This window comes from Palaemon carinicauda, chromosome 15 (genome assembly GCF_036898095.1).
Source record: "Palaemon carinicauda isolate YSFRI2023 chromosome 15, ASM3689809v2, whole genome shotgun sequence".
Lineage (NCBI taxonomy): Eukaryota > Metazoa > Arthropoda > Malacostraca > Decapoda > Palaemonidae > Palaemon > Palaemon carinicauda.
The window spans coordinates 133,167,584-133,193,254 of NC_090739.1; the positions used below are offsets into that span (position 1 = coordinate 133,167,584).

Genomic DNA, 25,671 nt, shown 5'->3' on the forward strand with positions numbered 1-25,671 from the left:
AGAAGTGTCTCTCTCGCTCTCTCTTGCCCAAGTTTAGAGCCAAAAATTATTTTACGGCGAAGGAGTTGTCAAGGTATTTGGGGACTCCAGCTTTGCTCATAGAGGTATTTGAGGATATATATATAACAAGTTTCTAACATAGGGGGTCCAGTGAAGAACCTGTTTTGTTATATTAGAGTTTAATCTTGGCCCTTGACAAAAGAATATAGTCTCATTATAGAGATCCTTCATCATTGAGGCTCATGGAGACTTGGATAAGTCAGACCTATTATTGGTAATAAGTTATAGCCAAAAGTGTTGGAGGAGCGGCTGCTTCTCTCAATTTTATCAGAAATGTATCTTGATAAAGAGTGGGCAATGACAAACTCTTTCCTTTTTTGCCATGCATTATTTAGAGAATGTTGCTCTGGCTTTTGGTGATTGTGGATCCTTGGATTCCATAATGACTGCTGGGATGAGTTGCATTGGTTTTTTTTCTATGGTTGTGAATTCTAATTTAAAGGATATAATTAACATTACTAATTTTTGGTTTTAGTTGCACGTAAAGGTTAGGGTAAAGTTCCTAGACTGGGTGAGGTTAGGAGGGGTTTACATCTGATGGTACAGTATCCCTATTTACCTGTGTTAGTTGTTGCTGTTTTGTCTGTCTGATTGTGGGGAACTAACATTTTTGAAGGACTGGTGGTTTAGATGAAGTGCTTGTTAGGTATATTCCTTGGTTAAAACATACAGTACCTGTATTGGAAAGGTATGACAATTTTCATAGGCAAGACAATGTAAGTTGACTGTTTCTCTTTAAGGTTGGGCTTGGTTGCATATTATATGATTACCACTGTCTTCCTTCTGTGTTAATGTATTAAAGTATCAATTGATCTTAAAGATTCATTACAAAAGAAAAAGTAAAAATTAAATTCTTTCAATATTAAGGTCATTGATGTCCCTTGCCTCCCTTCCTCCTCACTTATTTGGGTTTTTATAGTTTTGTCATTAGGTATACTTGTGAATAAAAGAATGGTTGACCATAAAAAAGAAAGGGAGTTGGGTTGCAGCAACCTATAGGTGATGGTTAGCTGTATGGCTAGGGGGTTTCATTAAGGGTTTGTCATACCTTAAGAGAGAATTCTTGTACTATATATTTAGAATAGGCTGTTGAATCGCTTCCTTCAAAAGAACAACAAATAAACTTGAGTATTGGAATAATTCATTTTATTTTCAATATTATTAATGTTCCTTTAGTTTATTGCCTAAAGTAATAACAGATGCTTATTCTTTAGCTGTGATATTTACACCACATAATGCAAACGATTTTTGTCTTATTCCTAATATTTTTTAAACTTCAAGTTATAAGATAGATATAGGTTTTTGATGGTGACCCTATGCTTTTACACTGCTGAAATTTTGTACTTAGATTTCCCCTTAACAGGCTGAGATGTGAAGTAAGTTTTCTCTGCTCATGATTTGCACAATTTGATATGGTTAAAGGCTTCAAGTATTTCAACCCTCCACAGATCTTCATTCTGCTAAATTTGTATCCACAACATTCATGATTAACTTACCACTTTTCATCTCTTGTCCATAACATCGCAATTTATAAAATCTTGGTCTGTTTTCATGCCTCTGAAAAGCAACATCTCAGTCGCTTCTTTATATTGTAGTCAAATATAAAAATTTTTGCTTCATTTATCAGTGAGATACAGACTTTAAGGAGTCTGTTGCATTTGAAGACTATGCCACTGTAGGAATTATATTGAAGTGGTTTGAATTTAGGAAAATCTGATAAACTGTTACCTTTGCTTTATTTATAATGCTAAAACTGCTTTCATTTAATTATTTTCAAAAGATCTTATTAAATTTTCTTGTAATTGTTCTTTTATTTATGTAGGCTAAGAGTTTTAATTTGTTGTGCTAGTAATATTATTGCATCGTAAGATTCTATAATTATTGAATTATGGGTGAATATCAAAGAATTTATATTCTACCAGGGGAATCTGAATGTACACCAGACCAGAGCAATAAGAAAGCCAATCAAGAAACTTGTGGTGCTTTTGTTAGTCAGACTACAAGCATACCTTGTGTAATTGACCTAGAAGACAACCATCTTCCTTCATCAGACTGTTTTGACAGAAGGAAGCTACTTCTGACTCCTACGGATTTATATCTCTTTAAGTATCCTGTGCCAGTTCTAAGTACATACCTAGAAAATGGCTTTGTATACTCAAAGGACAAGTATCAAAAGGTATGTTGGATTCAGTATGTGCTTTAATGAAAAAACTTAATATTATTTCTTGTTCCTTCTAATCTTTGTTTTCTCATGTAAGGCATAGAACTTTGAGCTATTGTTGCTTTATTATTTGTTTAATATTGGATTTCAAAGGGTGTTTTTTGAAGAGCTTAGTTTGATGTAGTTTTTTATATCTACAACAATGTTCAGTAATTCAAATTTTCTTGCAAAATTTTATTGTGTAGTGAAATAGTTAGTGGCTAATGAAGGTTGTTTGATTCTTGCAGTGGTTAACATACTATATACAGTACTTGCTGTTTAAAGTGTTTAAAAACTGTTGATATGCATTTGTTCCTATGCACATACAAACTTTTTGTCCTTTGGAACAGGGAATGTCTTTGGTAGGCCCTGAATGACCATTTAAATCTTTAACCCCTTCACTATGACGACATACATGGTACATAGAAAAATGCCAGGTACAGTGGTGAATGACCTACCAAGAACATCATTTACATATATGAACCAGATAGAAGTTAGAATCATTTGTTTATTCTACTAAAGAGTACAACACATGGTTGAACATTGTACCCAAGTATATTTTATTAAAGATAGCTTCTTCCCCTTATTTTAGCCACTCCTTTCTTCAGCCAACCAATGAAGACTGGAATTCTAGCCATTATGCCCGATTGTGTAAGGGCTATTTTAGTCTGTTTTTATGTTACCATGCATAATTACACCACTCTCTAGCTAGTGGCGATTACCCCTTCACTAGTCATTACTCCCCCCCACCCCGAGCTGAGAGACGTAGCTTTCTTCACATCTCGCCCCCCACCAACCGAGACCCTTTTAATTGTTCTAATCTTTATTCCTGATTATGCAAGGGCCACTGTATTTCTATGTTGGCATGCATGATCAAATGATGCAGGAAGTATTCTCTAAAGTGAGATGTAGTTGTGTTGCTCCCCCACCCCCAGCTCTGCCCTTCTGCTATCCACCCACAACGCCACCCAAGACGCTAGCCATGCAAGCTTTTGAGAGCGGCTATTTTGGTTGAATTCCATCACAAATTGATATCTAAAATCCCACCAAGTTATCTCCTTATTATAAATAATTACCTGAAAATGTCTCCATCTCAATCTATATAAAACTTCCCCTTTTTTGTTATAATTTTTGTAATTCCACCATCATTTAACTGCATTCCACAGATGTTATATTATATTTGTCTTAGATATATTTATTTCATATTAGTATTGTCCGTTGTTTTCGTGAGTAGAAGCTAGCCTACTGTAATTATTTCCATTTAAGTGTATTGACTTTCAACACTATGTGTAAGAGTGAACAGCGCATTTCCAAAAACCCCTATTACAGTATCTAGTATATGCTCATAGTTCAATGGGAACCCATGTCACACATGAACTGGGGAAACCAAAGAACAAACGTGTGTTGATAATGAACTAAATTTATATTATATCGCTCTCATAAGTTTATAGACTAGGCACAAATAAATAAATAGAATGAGTCTTTACGTATTTTAAGACAAAAATAATAGTTTTTCGTTCATCATATGCATTATAATTGTACATTATACTGTAGTAGACTTCTTGCTGAGCAGTATCCTGATCTATTAGCTCTTGGAATTACGTTCCCAAAAGAACTACTCCGATGGACCACCCTTTTTTGTCAGGCACACCTGCAGAGGTACCACCAATCTGTGAAGTAGCATGCACTTCACAGTTGGAGTCTATCCAGCATCTCCTCTAAGAGAAGGCTTTTGCGTGGCCCTGCACAAGAGATGTCTGGATACCTACACTGGTCCTCTGCAGCTGTCTACTAGGGAAACTGGGCCATCTTCTGCAATTGATGTTGTAGAAAAGATACTTTTCCAGTTGAAGCATATCTTGCGTACATCATGGACTTCTTCGTTTTTCTTCGTCGAAAGAAGCACCACTCGGTGATAGCTCTCAGAGCCTACCACCCAACTTTGAGTACAATCTTTGGACTGGAGGGCATAAGCCTTACTCCTAATGGTAGTTGTCTCGGCTTGTGTTGACCTTCAAGCAGTCTTGCCCACCCTGGGACCTCAGGCCCCGAGAGTGGTGACATAACCCTTACTCTCAAGGCCCTTATGCATACCCAGCAAAAGTGTTTAAGAAGGTTATTATACAGAGATCTGACTCTTTTTGCTAATCTTAGCTTTGGCAAGTTGCACAGTCTTTCTTATTTAATAACCCACGCTGAGGGCTGGATGGTGGTCTCAAATAGTTCGTGGCCAAACTCGGAACACAATCTGAAGTATGAGACCATCTCTATCCCCTAAATATATGAAGCGTAAGGTGGTAATTGAGAGGAGATGCTTTTGTGTCTTGTGAGGCTCTGCGGTGCTATCTGAAGTGAACTTGACACCTCAGGCCCAAGGGTCAATGCCTATTTCTTAGCGCTGGCAGAACAAAGAAAGAAGGGCTGAAGAACACTAGCTCTATCTGACTTCAAGAGACTATCAGTAGAGCAGACACTTCGACTGCTGAGAGGCTTGAGGTACCAGCTAGGAATAGAGATAAAAAAGTCAAAGGTCTATTCCCCATCTTAACCTTCAAGAGGAATCTTGCAGTCGGCCAGGTGTTGAAGGCAGTCATTTGGGCATGCCAAACAACCTTCATGGCTTTTGCCTACAGAAGTATGACTGCAAGTCCCTCAACACTTATTCTGGGTCCTGTGGTAGTTTCCCAAGTAGTTGTGTAACAAAACTCAGCTCCTGCACATGACAGGAAGCATATTATCCATGACACCATGTAGATCTAAGTCTGGATTGAGAGGTAGAATGATTGGGTCTTCTACATCTTTCTTACCCCCTTTCTTGGGAATGAAGCAATCATAACGTTACTTGCTGGATTGGATTTGATGCTGGGAAGCTACTCATCTGAGCTTTGTTCTTATTAGACTAGATCTATACATACTGTAGTAGTTTTCCCCATCCTCCTTTTATGAGAGGGTAGGATGGTGGAATGCATTCCAAATCAGTGATCATCATTAACCTGGTATTTCACTTCGGACTGCTCTGCTTTGGGGGAACGAATTCCTCCTTTGACTTTATACCAGGTACTTCCAAAGTACAGTCCAGGCCTTTGATATGTAGATAGGGGGTTGCAGGAGTCCTCTACATAGCTCCTGTATGGGACCAAGGAGTCTTGACATTTTGAGGGAAAAAACGAACATATTTGGTTCTAGGGGGACTTCCTACCCACTGGTAAACGGGTCTCCCTATCTTAAAGAACTCACACATAAAAACAAATAAAAACTTTTAGGAGTGTTTTGTATTTTTCCTACCTATACAAACCTGAGTTGTTTAAAATTAAAGTGCCCTCAGTCCTAAGACTTGGATTGAAAGTAAGGAATCTTGACAGACACCCACCTGCATTAACTACTTCGTTAACAATTTCAACGGCCATTCTAGCTCAGCTGAAAACTCCCTGTTTTAAAGGACGTACTGTCTGTAATTTTGTATAGATAAAAAAAAAATACAAATTACTTTTAAAATTTAATATTTTGCTGTGTCTAACAAATACCTTACTTGCATTTTTTTGTGGTTAACAAACTTTTTGTATTCCATTCACAGGTAAAACCAACCTCCCCCATGTATGGAATTGATTGTGAAATGTGCTTGAATGAAGATAGGAAACTACAACTTGCAAGCATATCTGTGGTTGATGAAGAATTGAAGGTAGGTGGTTTTTTAATTTTTTTTTTTATGAAGGTTCTACATATCCTTAGTTGATCTGGTTAATACCGATTCAGTATAAAAAAGTCCTTATTTGGTTGGGTTTGAGAATTGTCTATTGGCTTCCATGGCTCTTAAGTCATAGTAGACTATGTTGGATGGGATTTCTAACATTTTAGCTCATTTGGATTATAATGACTTATGAGAAATTTTTTAGGAATAAACATGCCAATTTTCACACATATCGACTTTTCGCCTCCCCGATGTCCACAATAGGATGTCGTGCATTCCAGAAAGAGAGCCATTGGCATCATCCCCAAAAAAACACAACCAACTGTTGTCCTTTCCTTATTAGTAAAAAGGGCAGTAATGTTTACTTTCAAAACATTAATGATATAAATGATATACAATAATATTGTATACAGTACAGGATTTAAAGAATATAAATTAGTAATTTTGTTTACATAAAGTACAGCAACAGTAATTTTTAATGTAAGTAAAAATCTCTTTTTGGAAATCAATTTAATTGAAAATCATCTGCTTTTTAAATCTGGTAGTCAATTACATTGCCTGAATGCTGTTTATCAGGCTGTTTATTTTTACCTCGGATATTCTATGGTTACGCAAATCTATACATTTATAATTATTAAAGTCGATATAAAGGCCTGTAGAGATACCCATTTAGTATTTCTTATGTTCTTCTAGACTTGTATTTATCTCTTATTGAAAAACTAAATTTAGATTCTTACAGGGTTTCATGCCATCCATGATGCTTTGCCATGGCATTTGTAAATGGGTAGTAGTCATCGAGAACGACGTTCAGCCGTATATGATTGGTTGCTAGGTGTGAAAGAGGCCACACAAATGGTTATTTGAGAGGATGAAAAAAGTGTGTGTGTGAATGTGACCTACCAACTGTACTGTATTTATCTTTGTTAGATTCCTTTTGGGAAGGGAGCTACGTTAGGTCTTTCTCTTGCCCATCTCTTGAGATGGGAAGATATGCATTCTCCAGTTGCTTTTTCAGCAGTTTCTACTTCTTATCAATAATTTGGTAATTCTTCAAGCATTCTGGTGGAGTCAGATGGCACCAAAAGCTTATTTGAACTTCCTTTCTTTCATCCTTGTTCTACTACTTACGGTATATGAAGCAGGCTATGCTTAAGTGCCGTTGGTGATGATTTACATTGCCATGCTGATCTGCATGACCTAGATTCTTGCCCTAGGCAGCCCACAAGAGAGGTAGGCATATGGAGTTAGTATAATATTAGTTATGACAAAGATTAAGATGAGATGAATGCAGGCCAGCAACAGCATTAATGACTGGACCCAAGGGAATCTAGAACAGAAGTCTAAGGCTGCTGTCAGCCACAGTTCACCTAAACCCTTTCCTCTTTGTTCATATAAAAGTTGTTTTTTCTTGTGCTTCGGTTCTCACTGGCTGAGCACCTTTAGCTCACAGTTTCGTGATTATATTTATGTATGATTGTATAAGTAGAGCCATTGTGTATTAAGAAGTGTTTAGTGGGTCTAATGATGCTGAGAAAGGATCGACTGAATCTGGTTAAATGGTTTAAAATAGTGTTTTTCTTTTTATTTTTTTTTATAGTAATTATAGACATCAGTGTTATCTACTGCCTTGTATGGTAGTAGAATCAAATCGTTATAGCAATGAAATAATTTTATAATATTTACATGAAATTGCAAGTGCAAGCATTCTACTTAAGGTGATTTCCCCCTTTTAGGAAAATACTTAATTATAATCTAACATGATTTGTCCACTTTGTTGATTGCTTTCATTCTATAACATTCTTATGTAGTCACTTTTGTTCTCCTTTCTTTTTATGATTGAATAATGCCACCTCACTTTTTTATATGCTACAGTAAAATATTCCTCTTAATGATGTTTTCATGAAAAAATTGGGTCTTTGCAGCAATTGCTATGTTGAAGTATTATTTGATTAGCGTTTATTTTCAAGGACTAATGTAGTTTTTATTTTTACAGCTAATTTACCACAAACTGGTCAAGCCAGAGAAGAAAATCATTAACTACCTAACACAGTTCTCTGGGATAACTGAAGAGATGTTAGATGTAGTTACCACGACAATACAAGATGTTCATAATGATCTTCGTGCCATGCTGCCTCCTGATGCTATCTTTGTAGGCCACTCACTGAACAATGATTTAAAAGCTATGAAGGTTAGTTGTTCTAATGTTCATGTAAAAGTTATTTTGGATAAAATGTAGAGCAAACCTTTTAATTTCGGATTTAACTTGGATGGAGGTAGAGGAATGCTGGCATCACTATAATGCTGTTATCCTACTTACTGTAGGTATTGCTTTTCTATAGAATATGTGTACGTGTCCTGGTGTCAATGGGAGTTGTTGTGGAACCTACATGAGTTTTGAAAATGTAAATCTTCATACAGGACTTCATGCCCAGTGTGCAGGGGGCCATTGCTGTTCATTTGACTCTCCTTGTGTTGTGTGTAGGGAGTGGTCTTCTTCCCAATAGGAGAAATTTCATTAAAGGAAGAAGAGTCAAGTGTGATTGTTCTCCATTGGAATAATCTTCTTTGAGGTTAGACAAGAGACTAGGTCTCGTCTTCCGACTGGAAATTCCCTGCCTGTTCCTTCTTTGTCAATTTTACCTCAAGGGGAGACAAGGAAGGATGACGACCAAGTGTTGTATCAAGTAATGTCCGAAGACATCAACCCTTCTGTTTTCATTAGTGAAACTGATTAACCTACACGAGGTTGATCCTCTCACTACATCTGCATCGCTTGTCGTTGAGCATGCACTGATTGAAGCTCGGCGTTTTCTGGTTGAAAAGTTCTCTTTGGTGCCTATGCTTTCCCTTCCTGTTAGCCTTGTGGATTCCTATGACCGACTTTGTATCCGACTATGGGATCTCATAGCGAATTCTCAAACTACAGGCCATGATCCTTGCCAGTTCATTATGCGAGTCACTTACCAAAACATAAACCCTTGTCGGATCGCCTGCCTTTACATTTTCCATCATTATCAACAAGTAAGCTGAACCTTCTCCTACTCCTAGAGACCCACGTATTTTTTATACTTACGACTCCAGAAAGGCCATGCTGAGGCTGAATGATCCTCGAGTAGAGTAGAGCAGAGCAGAGCCTAGCTGGGCTGAGCACCAACTTTGAGAGTATGGGAATGGGTTAGTGCATACACCTTCATACAAGGTAAGAGAGCAAGACGCGTGTCCACCATTTCGCAGTTCTGGGAAGCGTGAGGCGCGTCCGCCATTCTGCAGATTGTAATGTTTTTCCTCTTGGATCATGCTCTCATGATTCATGCCCTCCTACTTCACATACTTGTCATCTTGCGAGGGTGTCGTTTTTGTATCATCAAGAGGTTGCTTCTCAGATGATTTTAAATAAGGATGACTATGTCCTTCCCATCTGTAAGCTCTTCCATCCAAAGGCGGGGCCCATTGGCCTAGAGATAGGTCTGTGCCTGCCAAGTTGGAGGTTGTATCTCTTATCCTCCCTTTCCAAAGAATATCGCATAAACACAGAACCTACTTCCCTGTAGTCAGGAGATTAGTTAGGACTAAAGCTCCACTAGTTCCTTTGATATATGACAGGAATGCAGCGAGCTTCTTTTAGATAGGCACACAGAAGAACAGCCACAGTCTCGTACTTCCTCTCCAGTTCTGCCTAGGAATACTGTAGAGGCTTATCCCCAGTTTATTTTATATCTTTCAGGAAAGGGGAGAAATCAAACCGGGTCATTTAAATTTAGTTGAATAATCTGACAGTGCTTCACCCGACATATATATAGTTCAGGATGACACTATTTTTCCACCCTGATGCAAGTAAGCCACCACCGAGCTAGAGGGTATGGGTAGAGTCTGAAACTAGTTTCTTCAGAGAAAGGGAATCCTCCAGTTGACTGAGATTCCTCTTACCCAATGAGGACAGATTGTAGGAATCTGCATTAGCAGAACCTGGCGATTAGTCATCATTTCGGAGAATACTGTTTTGGGGATCATCTGTAAGTTGAAGAACAGTTGGTCTTTTGGAGACCCTCTCAAATACCATGAGCAAGTCCTTAGAGCACAAGTGAGTGGAGGGAGACGGCTGATGAACGGGACATGACACCTAAAGCGGACAACCTCTACCGGCCAATGATCTGCCCCTTTAAACTGCCACCTCGTCCACTGATTTGCTAGGTGTCCCCCCACAGGTGGTTGCATGAGGGGATTGCTACTCTAGCATGTAGTAGCAGTTTTCCTGAGACCAAGGTAACTCCAACTGGTGCCTAGAGCAGCATGGTTTGGGAAAGAATACATCAATCAAGGTTTGTCTACTTGCAAACGGAGCTCTGAGTATATTACTTGTCTAGAAGTAAAAGGGAGGTTGTGGACCAGTTATTGTGTCATATGAATCACTTTGTTCTCCAGGAAAGGTCCAGAATGGAGACCCCTGGTACAATCTTACAGGCAATACAGTGCGACAAGACTACTTTCTGCTGTCCATAAACCTCAGACGCAAATCAAGAAAGTATTGTTGGTTGTTCCTCAGGGAGAGGAGGTTCCAGTTTCAAGTCTTATGCTTTGGCTTGTCTACTGCTCCTCAGGTGTTCACAAGTCTTCACCCTGATGTCGTCATGGGCTCACGCAAATACCCTACTTAGGTATGGATATTGATTTGACCCAAGCTTAAGTGTATCAATCTGTAGACAGACTTCTCAGACTCAGACAAGACAAGTTGCAGCAACCTTCTTCGAGAGAAACTCCCTCGAGGCAAATCTATGACATAAACTTCTATGATATTGTTATCTCTGGAATGTTTAGTACCTTTAAAAGGATGCACTTGCATTCCATCCAGTGGGCACTGAAGTCCATATAGTGTCAAAGGATGGACACTCCAACCATACTTGTCTCCTGGACACCGTTCGTCAGGTACGATCTGTTAAGGTGGCTTCAGGAGCGAATCTTTTGTGTCCCCGTTGCAGGTCCCTCCTATGGAATTTCTCTTTTTCTTAGATGCATCCCGGGAAGGGTGGAGAGCATATTTAACAACTCTTGTATCAGGTCTATGGGCACAGGGAAACAAAGTATCACATGAATTAACAGGAACCGAAAGCGGCATATATTGCGCTGCTCCACTTCATACTGTGGTGACCTACGTCAACAAGCAAAGCTGTTCTATATTTAAAGTCCTCTGTCGTTTAGCAGTGGCGATGATCAATGCAGTTTACATCTCGGCATGTTTTATTCTGAGGAAGAGAAACTTAATCGGAGATAATGAGTCGACGAGGTCAGATTGTTGACTGAGAACGGTCTTTAAACTCTCTATCGTGGAGAGAACTCCTGACTTGACTTTTTGTGGTTCTCTGATCATAGACATTGTTTGCCACAACCCACCAGAGCAAGAAGCAGAGTGTACCGCTCGCCAGTCCCAGATCAGTTGGCTGTCAAGGACGACGACTTTCAACACCTGTGGGAAGGGATGGACATACTGTGAGTTTCTATGCTTTTGTCTGAGAAGACGGGTAGTCGATGAGATACTGTGGACAAACAACCTTTTGAGTGATGTTGGTCCCAAGTGTCCTCATGGGGAGTGGTATTCAGACTTCACGTAGAGATCCTGAGAGAAATGCTGAATTGTCACAATCTGCTGTCAATCACACATCAGGAGGTACCACTGTGCAGTGACCTGCCTATCTCTTCATGGCTGGAGGTTACCCATTATCTCCTTGGCTCCTTGGATAGAAGGGTTTTTCGTGACCAACTGCTAAGCAACTCTGGATACCTCCGCAAATTGTCTACAGCACTATGCAGTACTATACCAGGCAAAGTGGGCCTTATTCTGGGATTGGTGTAGTCGACAGTACACTTCTCCAGTAGTGGCGGACTTTCTAGTTTACCTACAGGAGGAGAAGCTTCTTTCAGCACCCATGTTGAAAGGTTATCACTTGGCCTAAGGCCTTGAGCCACGTTCTTCGTCCTGAAGATGTAGACTTCTACTTCTCGTCCAAGGGAATTATCGACTTTGACCGAGTTTGAAACTTTCTTGTCAACCTCAAGAAATCAAACAGCCTTTTTGGAGTGTGATCAAAGTTCTTAGGTTGCTTAAGATGGCACCTTATGAAGCTTTAAGGGGACTTCCAACTGGGATCTCGCCCTTTCCTTAGTCTTGGAGTCCTCAAAACGAGTAAGTAAACTTCTTAATCCTGTTTTTTGTATCATGGAGGACACTGTCATGTTCTTTTGGAGCAGAACTTTTTGCAAAAATGCAAAATCTATCTGTTAATGCCTAGAGGTTTGGAGACTTCTTAGGGAAGCAACTGATAATCAGCATGGTCTGCTACAGTGTCCAGTAAGGGCTGTTGGTTTGTATTAGAAACATACAAGATACCGTTATCTTTTTGTCGGCAGAGGGAGGACAAAAAAGAAAGTAACAATAAAGCCTAGAGACAGCAGTGCGAGACAAAAATACATAGGGCGAAGCATCCACCAGTTGGACTTCATATGCACATAATGTCCGAGGGACTGGTGCAACCATGGCTTTAAGGAAAAACACTGTTGCTCAAGTCCTAAAAGCTGGTGTCTGGAAAGGAGACAACCTTCATGGCTCACTGTCTTAGGGATTGCACTTATAGGTCACTGGCCACCTTTTCCTTAGGACCTGTGGTGGCTGCCCAGTAAGTATTGTAGCAAGCCTAGCTCTTTACAGAACAAGTAGCATAGTGTCCAAGTTTAGCAGTTGCACTTGGAGTGAGAATGTTTAGCACTCTTTCCGCATAGCTTCCACCCTGGGTAAAGCCAGGGCGAGGCAAAAGTCTGGATGGACACTCGTGCATGTAAGCACTCTTTAGTGACGAGTGGCCTTTTTACTATTGGTAAAGCGTTGTTCCTTTTGAGGGAGAACGTGTAGTATGTCAATTCCTTTAATCATAATTTAGCCTACACAGGGTTGCCTACAGACCCTACAAGACCGACATCACTTTGTGTCGAGAAATATTAGGACCAGTTGCCCCATTTTCCCCTCTTACTGGACTGGGCATTGTTAGCCAGCCAGATGGCCACACACAGGACTTCCTCCCACCTAAGGAAGACCCCTTTTAATGACAAAGGTTTTTTTGTGTAGGAACAAATCCCATTTTATTTTTTGTAATTTTCCTTGTTTTACAAATCAAAGTTATTCAATCCACGCCACATCCACCTTGCAAGTCCCAGCCGAGTAGAATGTCTTACCAGTGCCAACCAGATCTTGTCCACCATATGCAATGGTGGAAAGTGTCTGCCAGAACTTTAAGATTCTTCCTTCGCTGTTTCAAGCTTGCACTACAGTATACCCCTTTTAAGTAACTGGTTTGTATAGCTAGGAAAAATTAAAAATTATAGTAATATTTTTTATCCTGTTTATTAATCAGCAGTAGTGAAACTATTTTGAAGTGCTTTTTTTATCCTATATGTAGACAAAAACTGAACTTATCATTGCTATATGTTGCCAAATTCTGTCAGACTTTCTGGTCTTCCCTTCATGCTTTTTGCACATATATCCAGTCTTGGGCCGGGCAGCAAGGAGGGCGGGTTTATCGTCTATATGGCTGGGATTATGATTTTAGATATTAGTTTGGTCCCAATGATTTTAGCCCCTCATTATTGCATATCTCTTCAATGTTACAGGTCAACCATATATATGTGTACAAGATATCGTGGTGGCAGGTTTACAACTTCTTTTTAAAGTGATCAATGAAAAGGAAAATTGAGTGAAAATGAAATAAATGTCCTAATATTTTTTTTATTTACATACTAATTTTAGATTCACTTTTATTTAGTATATGTATCCAGTTATTATTTGGGAAGTATCTAATTTACCCTGACTTTCAGATGATGCATCCATATGTTATAGATACAGCCTTGGCATATAATTTGAGTTACAACAAACAAAGGCCTTCATCCCTGCAAATTATAACTAAACTATTTTTGGAGAAGCAGATCCAGATGAATCCTGGAGGTCATGATCCAACAGAAGATGCTATTGCAGCTCTTGAACTAGTTCAACTGAAATTAAAGAAAGGTATGAAATATAAAAAAATGAACAATACCAATGGATATGTCTATTATTGACAAATTCTCACTATTAAAGTAATGTAAAATTATGTGAAAGTTAGCAGGAAATTGAAAATATTAATTATTTATTACTAATATTATCTATGTAATTATTAATTAAATACAATCATCATAAAACATCATATATACACAGTGGCAAAAAGAAAATCATTTATATTCAGAATGGAGCAAAAGAAGAAATAATGCGATTCATACTTGTCACATCTCTTATCTAATCATTGATTTAATCTCATCTAATACTTCATTTCTAGTGTCATTGGTATATATTAATGCTTGTTAGTAAATCTTAGATAATTTTATGTGGTGCCACAGCTGCTTCTTTTTTCATGTAGCAGCTGTTTTGTTAATGTTTCTTGCCTAATCTAATGAAGTTATCTATTCTTCTTGTTGGTGCTGTAACATTTCTTGCTGGTGTTAGTGATTGTTTTGATGCATCTTCAGTTTAAGCTTTTTGTTTAGGGTGCTGCTTCCGTCATTGGATGCTGATTACTAACTTCTTGTGATGATGCTTTAATGCATCTTTTACTTGTGCATTTCTGTTACACCCCATAGTCTGAATGGCTATTCTCCTGATGCTGCGTCTGTTTTCATTGCATCTCTTGGTGATGCTTCACTACATCTCTACTCGTCCCTACCATGCCCGTCTGCCCAGAGGCCGAGAGGCCGGGAGGTCACAGATCACCACCAAAAGGGGTGGGAGGTCAAGATCCAGCACCGAGAGAGGCCTGGAAGTCTAGAGGAAGCACCGACAGATGCTGGGAGGTAAAGAGGTAGCACCGAGAGAGGCCGGGAGGCCAAGATACAGCACCAAGAGAGGCCGGAAGGTCAAGAGGCAGTACCGAGAGAAGCCGGGAAACCATAGAGCACCACAGACTGAGGCTGAGACGACAAAAGGGAGCACTAAGAGAGGCCGGGAGGACACAGAGCAGCACCGAGAGAGGCCAGGAGGTCAAGAGGCACCACAGAGAGGGCGGGAGGTCGAGGCACTATCAAGAGAAGCCGGGAGGTCTAGAGGCACCACAGAGAGGCCGAGAGGCTGAGACTTAGCACCGAGACAGGTCACAGATCACCACCAAAAGGGGCGGGAGGTCAAGATCCAGCACCGAGAGAGGCCTGGAAGTCTAGAGGAAGCACCGACAGATGCTGGGAGGTAAAGAGGTAGCACCGAGAGAGGCCGGGAGGCCAAGATACAGCACCAAGAGAGGCCGGAAGGTCAAGAGGCAGTACCAAGAGAAGCCGGGAAACCATAGAGCACCACAGACTGAGGCTGAGACGACAAAAGGGAGCACTAAGAGAGGCCGGGAGGACACAGAGCAGCACCGAGAGGCCAGGAGGTCAAGAGGCACCACAGAGAGGCCGGGAGGTCGAGGCACTATCAAGAGAAGCCGGGAGGTCTAGAGTCACCACAGAGAGGCCGAGAGGCTGAGACTTAGCACCGAGACAGACCGAGAGTCAGCTCAGAGAGGCCAGGAGGCACCACCAAGAGAGGCCGGGAGGCCACGGATCACCACCAAGTGGGGCCGGGAGGTCAAAGTCAGCATCGAGAGAGGCCGGGAGGTTAAGAGTTTGCACTGAAAGAGTCTAGGAGACAACGAGGCAATACAGAGAGGCTGGAAGACCAAGATGCAGCACCAAGAGAGGCCGGAAGGCCAAGATATAGCACAGAGAGGCCAGAAGGTCAGGAGGCAGTACCGAGAGAAGCTAGGAGGTCAAGATTCAGCACCGAGAGAAGCCGGGAAGCCACGTAGCACCACCAAGAGACGCCGGGAGGTCAAGAGTCGCCACCGAGAGACGCCGGGAGGTCAAGAGTCGGCACCGAGAGACGCCGGGAGGTCAAGAGTCGGCACCGAGAGACGCCGGGAGGTCAAGAGTCGGCACCGAGAGACGCCGGGAGGTCAAGAGTCGGCACCGAGAGACGCCGGGAGGTCAAGAGGCGGCACCGAGCCGGGAGGTCAAGAGGCAGCACCGAGCCGGGAGGTCAAGAGGCAGCACCAAGAGAGGCCGGTAGGCCAAGAGGCAGCTCCGGGAGAGACCGGTAGGCCAAGAGGCAGCTCCGGGAGAGGCCGGGAGGCCAAGAGGCAGCAGCGAGAGAGGCCGGGAGGCCAAGAGGCAGCAGCGAGAGAGGCCGGGAGGCCAAGAGGCAGCACAGAGAGAGGCCGGGAGGCCAAGAGGCAGCAGCGAGAGAGGCCGGGAGGCCAAGAGGCAGCAGCGAGAGAGGCCGGGAGGCCAAGAGGCAGCAGCGAGAGAGGCCGGGAGGCCAAGAGGCAGCAGCGAGAGAGGCCGGGAGGCCAAGAGGCAGCACCGAGAGAGGCCGGGAGGCCAAGAGGCAGCACCGAGAGAGGTCAAGAGGCAGCAGCGAGAGGTCGGGAGGCCAAGAGGCAGCAGCGAGAGAGGCCGGGAGGGCAAGAGGCAGCAGCGAGAGAGGCCGGGAGGGCAAGAGGCAGCACCGAGAGAGGCCGGGAGGCCAAGTGGCAGCATCGAGACTGGCTGAGAGGCCAAGAGGCAGGCAGCACTGGGAGAGGCCAAGAGGCAGAACAGAAATGCTGGTAGGCCAAGAGGCAGGCAGCTCCGAGAGAGGCCGGGAGGCCAAGAGGAGGCAGCTCCGAGAGAGGCCGGGAGGCCAAGAGGAGACAGCTCCGAGAGAGGCCGGGAGGCCAAGAGGCAGCTCTGGGAGAGGCCAGGAGGCCAAGAGGCAGCACCGAGAGAGGCCGGGAAGCCAAGACGCAGCACCGAGAGAGGCCGGGAGGGCAAGAGGCAGCAGCGAGAGAGGCCGGGAGGGCAAGAGGCAGCAGCGAGAGAGGCAGGGAGGCCAAGAGGCAGTACCAAGAGAAGCCGGGAAACCATAGAGCACCACAGACTGAGGCTGAGACGACAAAAGGGAGCACTAAGAGAGGCCGGGAGGACACAGAGCAGCACCGAGAGGCCAGGAGGTCAAGAGGCACCACAGAGAGGCCGGGAGGTCGAGGCACTATCAAGAGAAGCCGGGAGGTCTAGAGTCACCACAGAGAGGCCGAGAGGCTGAGACTTAGCACCGAGACAGACCGAGAGTCAGCTCAGAGAGGCCAGGAGGCACCACCAAGAGAGGCCGGGAGGCCACGGATCACCACCAAGTGGGGCCGGGAGGTCAAAGTCAGCATCGAGAGAGGCCGGGAGGTTAAGAGTTTGCACTGAAAGAGTCTAGGAGACAACGAGGCAATACAGAGAGGCTGGAAGACCAAGATGCAGCACCAAGAGAGGCCGGAAGGCCAATATATAGCACAGAGGGGCCAGAAGGTCAGGAGGCAGTACCGAGAGAAGCTAGGAGGTCAAGATTCAGCACCGAGAGAAGCCGGGAAGCCACGTAGCACCACCAAGAGATGCCGGGAGGTCAAGAGTCGGCACCGAGAGACGCCGGGAGGTCAAGAGTCGGCACCGAGAGACGCCGGGAGGTCAAGAGTCGGCACCGAGAGACGCCGGGAGGTCAAGAGGCGGCACCGAGCCGGGAGGTCAAGAGGCAGCACCGAGCCGGGAGGTCAAGAGGCAGCACCAAGAGAGGCCGGTAGGCCAAGAGGCAGCTCCGGGAGAGACCGGTAGGCCAAGAGGCAGCTCCGGGAGAAGCCGGGAGGCCAAGAGGCAGCTGCGAGAGAGGCCGGGAGGCCAAGAGGCAGCAGCGAGAGAGGCCGGGAGGCCAAGAGGCAGCAGCGAGAGAGGCCGGGAGGCCAAGAGGCAGCAGCGAGAGAGGCCGGGAGGCCAAGAGGCAGCACAGAGAGAGGCCAGGAGGCCAAGAGGCAGCAGCGAGAGAGGCCGGGAGGCCAAGAGGCAGCACAGAGAGAGGCCGGGAGGCCAAGAGGCAGCAGCGAGAGAGGCCGGGAGGCCAAGAGGCAGCAGCGAGAGAGGCCGGGAGGCCAAGAGGCAGCAGCGAGAGAGGCCGGGAGGCCAAGAGGCAGCAGCGAGAGAGGCCGGGAGGCCAAGAGGCAGCAGCGAGAGAGGCCGGGAGGCCAAGAGGCAGCACCGAGAGAGGCCGGGAGGCCAAGAGGCAGCACCGAGAGAGGCCGGGAGGCCAAGAGGCAGCACCGAGAGAGGCCGGGAGGCCAAGAGGCAGCACCGAGAGAGGTCAAGAGGCAGCAGCGAGAGGTCGGGAGGCCAAGAGGCAGCAGCGAGAGAGGCCGGGAGGGCAAGAGGCAGCACCGAGAGAGGCCGGGAGGGCAAGAGGCAGCATCGAGACTGGCTGAGAGGCCAAGAGGCAGGCAGCACTGGGAGAGGCCAAGAGGCAGAACAGAAATGCTGGTAGGCCAAGAGGCAGGCAGCTCCGAGAGAGGCCGGGAGGCCAAGAGGAGGCAGCTCCGAGAGAGGCCGGGAGGCCAAGAGGAGACAGCGCCGAGAGAGGCCGGGAGGCCAAGAGGAGACAGCTCCGAGAGAGGCCGGTAGGCCAAGAGGCAGCTCTGGGAGAGGCCAGGAGGCCAAGAGGCAGCACCGAGAGAGGCCGGGAAGCCAAGACGCAGCACCGAGAGAGGCCGGGAGGTCAAGAGGCAGCACCGAGCCGGGAGGTCAAGAGGCAGCACCAAGAGAGGCCGGTAGGCCAAGAGGCAGCTCCGGGAGAGACCGGTAGGCCAAGAGGCAGCTCCGGGAGAGGCCGGGAGGCCAAGAGGCAGCAGCGAGAGAGGCCGGGAGGCCAAGAGGCAGCAGCGAGAGAGGCCGGGAGGCCAAGAGGCAGCACAGAGAGAGGCCGGGAGGCCAAGAGGCAGCAGCGAGAGAGGCCGGGAGGCCAAGAGGCAGCAGCGAGAGAGGCCGGGAGGCCAAGAGGCAGCAGCGAGAGAGGCCGGGAGGCCAAGAGGCAGCAGCGAGAGAGGCCGGGAGGCCAAGAGGCAGCACCGAGAGAGGTCAAGAGGCAGCAGCGAGAGGTCGGGAGGCCAAGAGGCAGCAGCGAGAGAGGCCGGGAGGGCAAGAGGCAGCAGCGAGAGAGGCCGGGAGGGCAAGAGGCAGCACCGAGAGAGGCCGGGAGGCCAAGAGGCAGCATCGAGACTGGCTGAGAGGCCAAGAGGCAGGCAGCACTGGGAGAGGCCAAGAGGCAGAACAGAAATGCTGGTAGGCCAAGAGGCAGGCAGCTCCGAGAGAGGCCGGGAGGCCAAGAGGAGGCAGCTCCGAGAGAGGCCGGGAGGCCAAGAGGAGACAGCTCCGAGAGAGGCCGGTAGGCGAAGAGGCAGCTCTGGGAGAGGCCAGGAGGCCAAGAGGCAGCACCGAGAGAGGCCGGGAAGCCAAGACGCAGCACCGAGAGAGGCCGGGAGGGCAAGAGGCAGCAGCGAGAGAGGCCGGGAGGGCAAGAGGCAGCAGCGAGAGAGGCAGGGAGGCCAAGAGGCAGTACCAAGAGAAGCCGGGAAACCATAGAGCACCACAGACTGAGGCTGAGACGACAAAAGGGAGCACTAAGAGAGGCCGGGAGGACACAGAGCAGCACCGAGAGGCCAGGAGGTCAAGAGGCACCACAGAGAGGCCGGGAGGTCGAGGCACTATCAAGAGAAGCCGGGAGGTCTAGAGTCACCACAGAGAGGCCGAGAGGCTGAGACTTAGCACCGAGACAGACCGAGAGTCAGCTCAGAGAGGCCAGGAGGCACCACCAAGAGAGGCCGGGAGCCCACGGATCACCACCAAGTGGGGCCGGGAGGTCAAAGTCAGCATCGAGAGAGGCCGGGAGGTTAAGAGTTTGCACTGAAAGAGTCTAGGAGACAACGAGGCAATACAGAGAGGCTGGAAGACCAAGATGCAGCACCAAGAGAGGCCGGAAGGCCAATATATAGCACAGAGAGGCCAGAAGGTCAGGAGGCAGTACCGAGAGAAGCTAGGAGGTCAAGATTCAGCACCGAGAGAAGCCGGGAAGCCACGTAGCACCACCAAGAGATGCCGGGAGGTCAAGAGTCGGCACCGAGAGACGCCGGGAGGTCAAGAGTCGGCACCGAGAGACGCCGGGAGGTCAAGAGTCGGCACCGAGAGACGCCGGGAGGTCAAGAGGCGGCACCGAGCCGGGAGGTCAAGAGGCAGCACCGAGCCGGGAGGTCAAGAGGCAGCACCAAGAGAGGCCGGTAGGCCAAGAGGCAGCTCCGGGAGAGACCGGTAGGCCAAGAGGCAGCTCCGGGAGAAGCCGGGAGGCCAAGAGGCAGCTGCGAGAGAGGCCGGGAGGCCAAGAGGCAGCAGCGAGAGAGGCCGGGAGGCCAAGAGGCAGCAGCGAGAGAGGCCGGGAGGCCAAGAGGCAGCAGCGAGAGAGGCCGGGAGGCCAAGAGGCAGCACAGAGAGAGGCCGGGAGGCCAAGAGGCAGCAGCGAGAGAGGCCGGGAGGCCAAGAGGCAGCACAGAGAGAGGCCGGGAGGCCAAGAGGCAGCAGCGAGAGAGGCCGGGAGGCCAAGAGGCAGCAGCGAGAGAGGCCGGGAGGCCAAGAGGCAGCAGCGAGAGAGGCCGGGAGGCCAAGAGGCAGCAGCGAGAGAGGCCGGGAGGCCAAGAGGCAGCAGCGAGAGAGGCCGGGAGGCCAAGAGGCAGCACCGAGAGAGGCCGGGAGGCCAAGAGGCAGCACCGAGAGAGGCCGGGAGGCCAAGAGGCAGCACCGAGAGAGGTCAAGAGGCAGCAGCGAGAGGTCGGGAGGCCAAGAGGCAGCAGCGAGAGAGGCCGGGAGGGCAAGAGGCAGCACCGAGAGAGGCCGGGAGGGCAAGAGGCAGCATCGAGACTGGCTGAGAGGCCAAGAGGCAGGCAGCACTGGGAGAGGCCAAGAGGCAGAACAGAAATGCTGGTAGGCCAAGAGGCAGGCAGCTCCGAGAGAGGCCGGGAGGCCAAGAGGAGGCAGCTCCGAGAGAGGCCGGGAGGCCAAGAGGAGACAGCGCCGAGAGAGGCCGGGAGGCCAAGAGGAGACAGCTCCGAGAGAGGCCGGTAGGCCAAGAGGCAGCTCTGGGAGAGGCCAGGAGGCCAAGAGGCAGCACCGAGAGAGGCCGGGAAGCCAAGACGCAGCACCGAGAGAGGCCGGGAGGGCAAGAGGCAGCAGCGAGAGAGGCAGGGAGGCCAAGAGGCAGCAGCGAGAGAGGCCGGGAGGCCAAGAGGCAGCAGCGAGAGAGGCCGGGAGGCCAAGAGACAGCAGCGAGAGAGGCCGGGAGGCCAAGAGGCAGCAGCGAGAGAGGCTGGGAGGCCAAGAGGCAGCAGCGAGAGAGGCCGGGAGGCCAAGAGGGAGCACCGAGAGAGTCCGGGAGGCCAAGAGGCAGCAGAGAGAGGCAGGGAGGCCAAGAGGTAGCACCGAGACTGGCTGAGTGTCAGCTCAGGGATCAAGAGGCAGCAGCGAGAGAGGCCGGGAGGCCAAGAGGCAGCAGCGAGAGAGGCCGGGAGGCCAAGAGGCAGCAGCGAGAGAGGCCGGGAGGCCAAGAGGCAGCAGCGAGAGAGGCCGGGAGGCCAAGAGGCAGCAGCGAGAGAGGCCGGGAGGCCAAGAGGCAGCACCGAGAGAGGCCGGGAGGCCAAGAGGCAGCACCGAGAGAGGTCAAGAGGCAGCAGCGAGAGAGGCCGGGAGGGCAAGAGGCAGCACCGAGAGAGGCCGGGAGGGCAAGAGGCAGCACCGAGAGAGGCCGGGAGGGCAAGAGGCAGCACAGAGAGAGGCCGGGAGGCCAAGAGGCAGCATCGAGAGAGGCCGGGAGGCCAAGAGGCAGCACCGAGAGGCCGGGAGGGCAAGAGGCAGCAGCGAGAGAGGCAGGGAGGCCAAGAGGCAGCAGCGAGAGAGGCCGGGAGGCCAAGAGGCAGCAGCGAGAGAGGCCGGGAGGCCAAGAGACAGCAGCGAGAGAGGCCGGGAGGCCAAGAGGCAGCAGCGAGAGAGGCTGGGAGGCCAAGAGGCAGCAGCGAGAGAGGCCGGGAGGCCAAGAGGGAGCACCGAGAGAGTCCGGGAGGCCAAGAGGCAGCAGAGAGAGGCAGGGAGGCCAAGAGGTAGCACCGAGACTGGCTGAGTGTCAGCTCAGGGATTAAGAGGCAGCAGCGAGAGAGGCCGGGAGGCCAAGAGGCAGCAGCGAGAGAGGCCGGGAGGCCAAGAGGCAGCAGCGAGAGAGGCCGGGAGGCCAAGAGGCAGCAGCGAGAGAGGCCGGGAGGCCAAGAGGCAGCAGCGAGAGAGGCCGGGAGGCCAAGAGGCAGCACCGAGAGAGGCCGGGAGGCCAAGAGGCAGCACCGAGAGAGGCCGGGAGGCCAAGAGGCAGCACCGAGAGAGGTCAAGAGGCAGCAGCGAGAGAGGCCGGGAGGGCAAGAGGCAGCAGCGAGAGAGGCCGGGAGGGCAAGAGGCAGCACCGAGAGAGGCCGGGAGGGCAAGAGGCAGCAGCGAGAGAGGCCGGGAGGCCAAGAGGCAGCATCGAGACTGGCTGAGAGGCCAAGAGGCAGGCAGCACTGGGAGAGGCCAAGAGGCAGAACAGAAAGGCTGGTAGGCCAAGAGGCAGGCAGCTCTGAGAGAGGCCGGGAGGCCAAGAGGAGGCAGCTCCGAGAGAGGCCGGGAGGCCAAGAGGAGACAGCTCCGAGAGAGGCCGGGAGGCCAAGAGGAGACAGCTCCGAGAGAGGCCGGTAGGCGAAGAGGCAGCTCTGGGAGAGGCCAGGAGGCCAAGAGGCAGCATCGAGAGGCCGGGAGGCCAAGACGCAGCACCGAGAGAGGCCGGGAGGCCAAGACGCAGCACCGAGAGAGGCCGGGAGGGCAAGAGGCAGCACCGAGAGAGGCCGGGAGGCCAAGAGGCAGCAGCGAGAGAGGCCGGGAGGCCAAGAGGCAGCAGCGAGAGAGGCCGGGAGGCCAAGAGGCAGCAGCGAGAGAGGCCGGGAGGCCAAGAGGCAGCAGCGAGAGAGGCCGGGAGGCCAAGAGGCAGCAGCGAGAGAGGCCGGGAGGCCAAGAGGCAGCAGCGAGAGAGGCGTGGAGGCCGGGAGGCCAAGAGGCAGCAGCAAGAGAGGCCGGGAGGCCAAGAGGCAGCACCGAGAGAGGACGGAAGGCCAAGAGGAACCACCCAGAGAGGATTGAGTGCTGCCTCTTGGCCTCCCGGTCTCTCTCGGGGCTGCCTCTTGGGCCTCCCGTCCTCTCTCGGTGCTGCCTCTTGGCCTCCCGGCCTCTCTCGGGGCTGCCTCTTGGCCTCCCGGCCTCTCTCGGGGCTGCCTCTTGGCCTCCCGGCCTCTCTCGAGGCTGCCTCGTGGCCTCCCTCGCTGCTGCCTCGTGGCCTCCCTCGCTGCTGCCTCTTAGCCTCCCGGCCTCTCTCGCTGCTGCCTCTTGATCCCTGAGCTGACGCTCAGCCAGTCTCGGTGCTGCCTCTTGTCTCCCTGCCTCTCTCTCTGCTGCCTCTTGGCCTCCCGGACTCTCTCAGTGCTCCTTCTTGGCCTCCCGGCCTCTCTCGCTGCTGCCTCTTGGCCTCCCGGCCTCTCTCGGGGCTGCCTCTTGGCCTCCCGGCCTCTCTCGGGGCTGCCTCTTGGCCTCCCGGCCTCTCTCGGGGCTGCCTCTTGGCCTCCCGGCCTCTCTCGGGGCTGCCTCTTGGCCTCCCGGCCTCTCTCGGAGCTGCCTCTTGGCCTCTCTCGCTGCTGCCTCTTGGCCTCCCGGCCTCTCTCGCTGTAGCCTCTTGGCCTCTCGCAGCTGCCTCTTGGCCTCCCGGCCTCTCTCGCAGCTGCCTCTTGGCCTCCCGGCCTCTCTCGCAGCTGCCTCTTGGCCTCCCGGCCTCTCTCGCAACTGCCTCTTGGCCTCCCGGCCTCTCTCGCAGCTGCCTCTTGGCCTCCCGGCCTCTCTCGCAGCTGCCTCTTGGCCTCCCGGCCTCTCTCGCACCTGCCTCTTAACCTCCCGGCCTCTCTCGCACCTGCCTCTTGGCCTCCCGGCCTCTCTCGCACCTGCCTCTTGGCCTCCCGGCCTCTCTCGCAGCTGCCACTTGGCCTTCAGGCCTCCCGGTGCTGCCTCTTGGCCTCCCGGCCTCTCTCGGAGCTGCCTCTTGGCCTCCCGGCCTCTCTCGGAGCTGCCTCTTGGCCTCCCGGCCTCTCTCGGTGCTGCCTCTTGGCCTCCCGGCCTCTCTCGGTGCTGCCTCTTGGCCTCTCTCGGTGCTGTCTCTTGGCCTCTCTCGCTGCTGCCACTTGGCCTCCCGGCCTCTCTCAGTGCTTCCTCTTGGCCTCTCTCAGTACTGCCTCTTGGCCTCCCAGCCTCTCTTGGTACTGCCTCTTGGCATTTTTTCCTGCTGCCTCTTGGTTTCCCGGCCTCCCTTGGTGCTACATTTTGGCCTCCCTGCCTCTAGATGCTGCTTCTTGGCCTCTCAACCTCTCTTGGTGCTGTCTCTTGGCCTTTCTGGCTGCTGCCTCTTTACCTTCCAGCCTCTCTCGGTTCTGCCTCTTTGCCTCCCAGCCTCTCTCTGTGCTGTCTCTTAATCTCCCAGCCTTTTTAGTGCTTCTTGGCCTCCCAGACTCTCACTGCTGCCTCCTGGCCTCTCTTGCTGCTGCCTCTTGGTCCCCTGGCCTCTCTTGATGTTGCTTATTGGCCTCCCGGTCTCTTAAGGTGGTGCTCGGCAGCCTCCTGGCCACTTTGGGTAGAGCCTTGCAGCCTCCCCGCCTCTTTTGGTGGTGCTTTGCGGCCTCCTGTCCTGTAGGTGGTGCTCTGCTCTGCTGCCTCCCGCCCTCTCTGTTGTGCTCTTCCTCCTTCCACCCTCTCTTTGGTGCTTTGTGGCCTCTCTTATAGAGGTCCCTCATTGCCTCCTTGCCTCTGGTTTGGTGGTTCCTCCGTGGCCTCCCAGCCTCTTTTATGGTTGTGGCTCCGAGAATTTTTTTGGTGATGCTTCGCCACCTCCCTGCCTCTTGGTGGTGCTTTGCCGCTTCCTGCCCTCTCTGTGGTGCTTTGCGGACTCTTTTATTGGTGCCTCGTTGCCCCCTGGCCTCACATTGGGCGGTGCCTTGTGGCTTCCCAGCCTGTCTTATGATTGTGGCTCCCAGAATTTTTTTTGTGGTTCCTCGTGGCCTCCCATCCTTATTTGGTCGTGCTATGCAGCCTCTCAGCCTCTTTAGGTGGTGCCTCGCAGCCTTCCATCCTCTAATGGTAGCGCTTCCCAGCCTCCCGGCTACTTTCAGTGGTGCTTCGCGACATCAGTGACCTCCCATCCTCTCTGAGGTGCTTCGTGACCTCCCATACTCTGTGGTGTCTTGCAGCCTCCCGTCCTCTCAGTGGTGTCTTGCAGCCTCCCGTCCTCTCAGTGGTGTCTTGCAGCCTCCCGTCCTCTCAGTGGTGTCTTGCAGCCTCCCGTCCTCTCAGTGGTGTCTTGCAGCCTCCCGTCCTCTCAGTGGTGTCTTGCAGCCTCCCGTCCTCTCAGTGGTGTCTTGCAGCCTCCCGTCCTCTCAGTGGTGTCTTGCAGCCTCCCGTCCTCTCAGTGGTGTCTTGCAGCCTCCCGTCCTCTCAGTGGTGTCTTGCAGCCTCCCGTCCTCTCAGTGGTGTCTTGCAGCCTCCCGTCCTCTCAGTGGTGTCTTGCAGCCTCCCGTCCTCTCAGTGGTGTCTTGCAGCCTCCCGTCCTCTCAGTGGTGTCTTGCAGCCTCCCGTCCTCTCAGTGGTGTCTTGCAGCCTCCCGTCCTCTCAGTGGTGTCTTGCAGCCTCCCGTCCTCTCAGTGGTGTCTTGCAGCCTCCCGTCCTCTCAGTGGTGTCTTGCAGC

The 25,671-nt window shown here is 50.1% G+C and overlaps 1 protein-coding gene and 1 long non-coding RNA gene across 5 annotated transcripts in view; one reads left to right on the forward strand and one right to left on the reverse strand.

Moving 5' to 3' along the window:
• Positions 1 to 25,671, forward strand: part of Rexo5 (RNA exonuclease 5) — a 100,578-nt gene that overhangs the window by 66,955 nt on the left and 7,952 nt on the right. For both annotated transcript variants that reach the window (XM_068388690.1, XM_068388689.1), the window contains exons 10-13: positions 1,983 to 2,236; positions 5,835 to 5,939; positions 7,942 to 8,136; positions 13,809 to 13,998. In XM_068388690.1, coding sequence (XP_068244791.1) covers positions 1,983 to 2,236; positions 5,835 to 5,939; positions 7,942 to 8,136; positions 13,809 to 13,998 — 744 coding nt within the window. The remainder of the gene's footprint in view (positions 1 to 1,982; positions 2,237 to 5,834; positions 5,940 to 7,941; positions 8,137 to 13,808; positions 13,999 to 25,671) is intronic.
• Positions 13,849 to 25,671, reverse strand: part of LOC137654757 (uncharacterized) — a 304,393-nt gene continuing 292,570 nt past the window's right edge. For 2 of the 3 annotated variants that reach the window (XR_011046713.1, XR_011046710.1), the window contains exon 6: positions 13,849 to 13,982. This is a non-coding gene — a long non-coding RNA (uncharacterized lncRNA). The remainder of the gene's footprint in view (positions 13,983 to 25,671) is intronic. The other variant, XR_011046711.1, reaches the window with a different exon arrangement.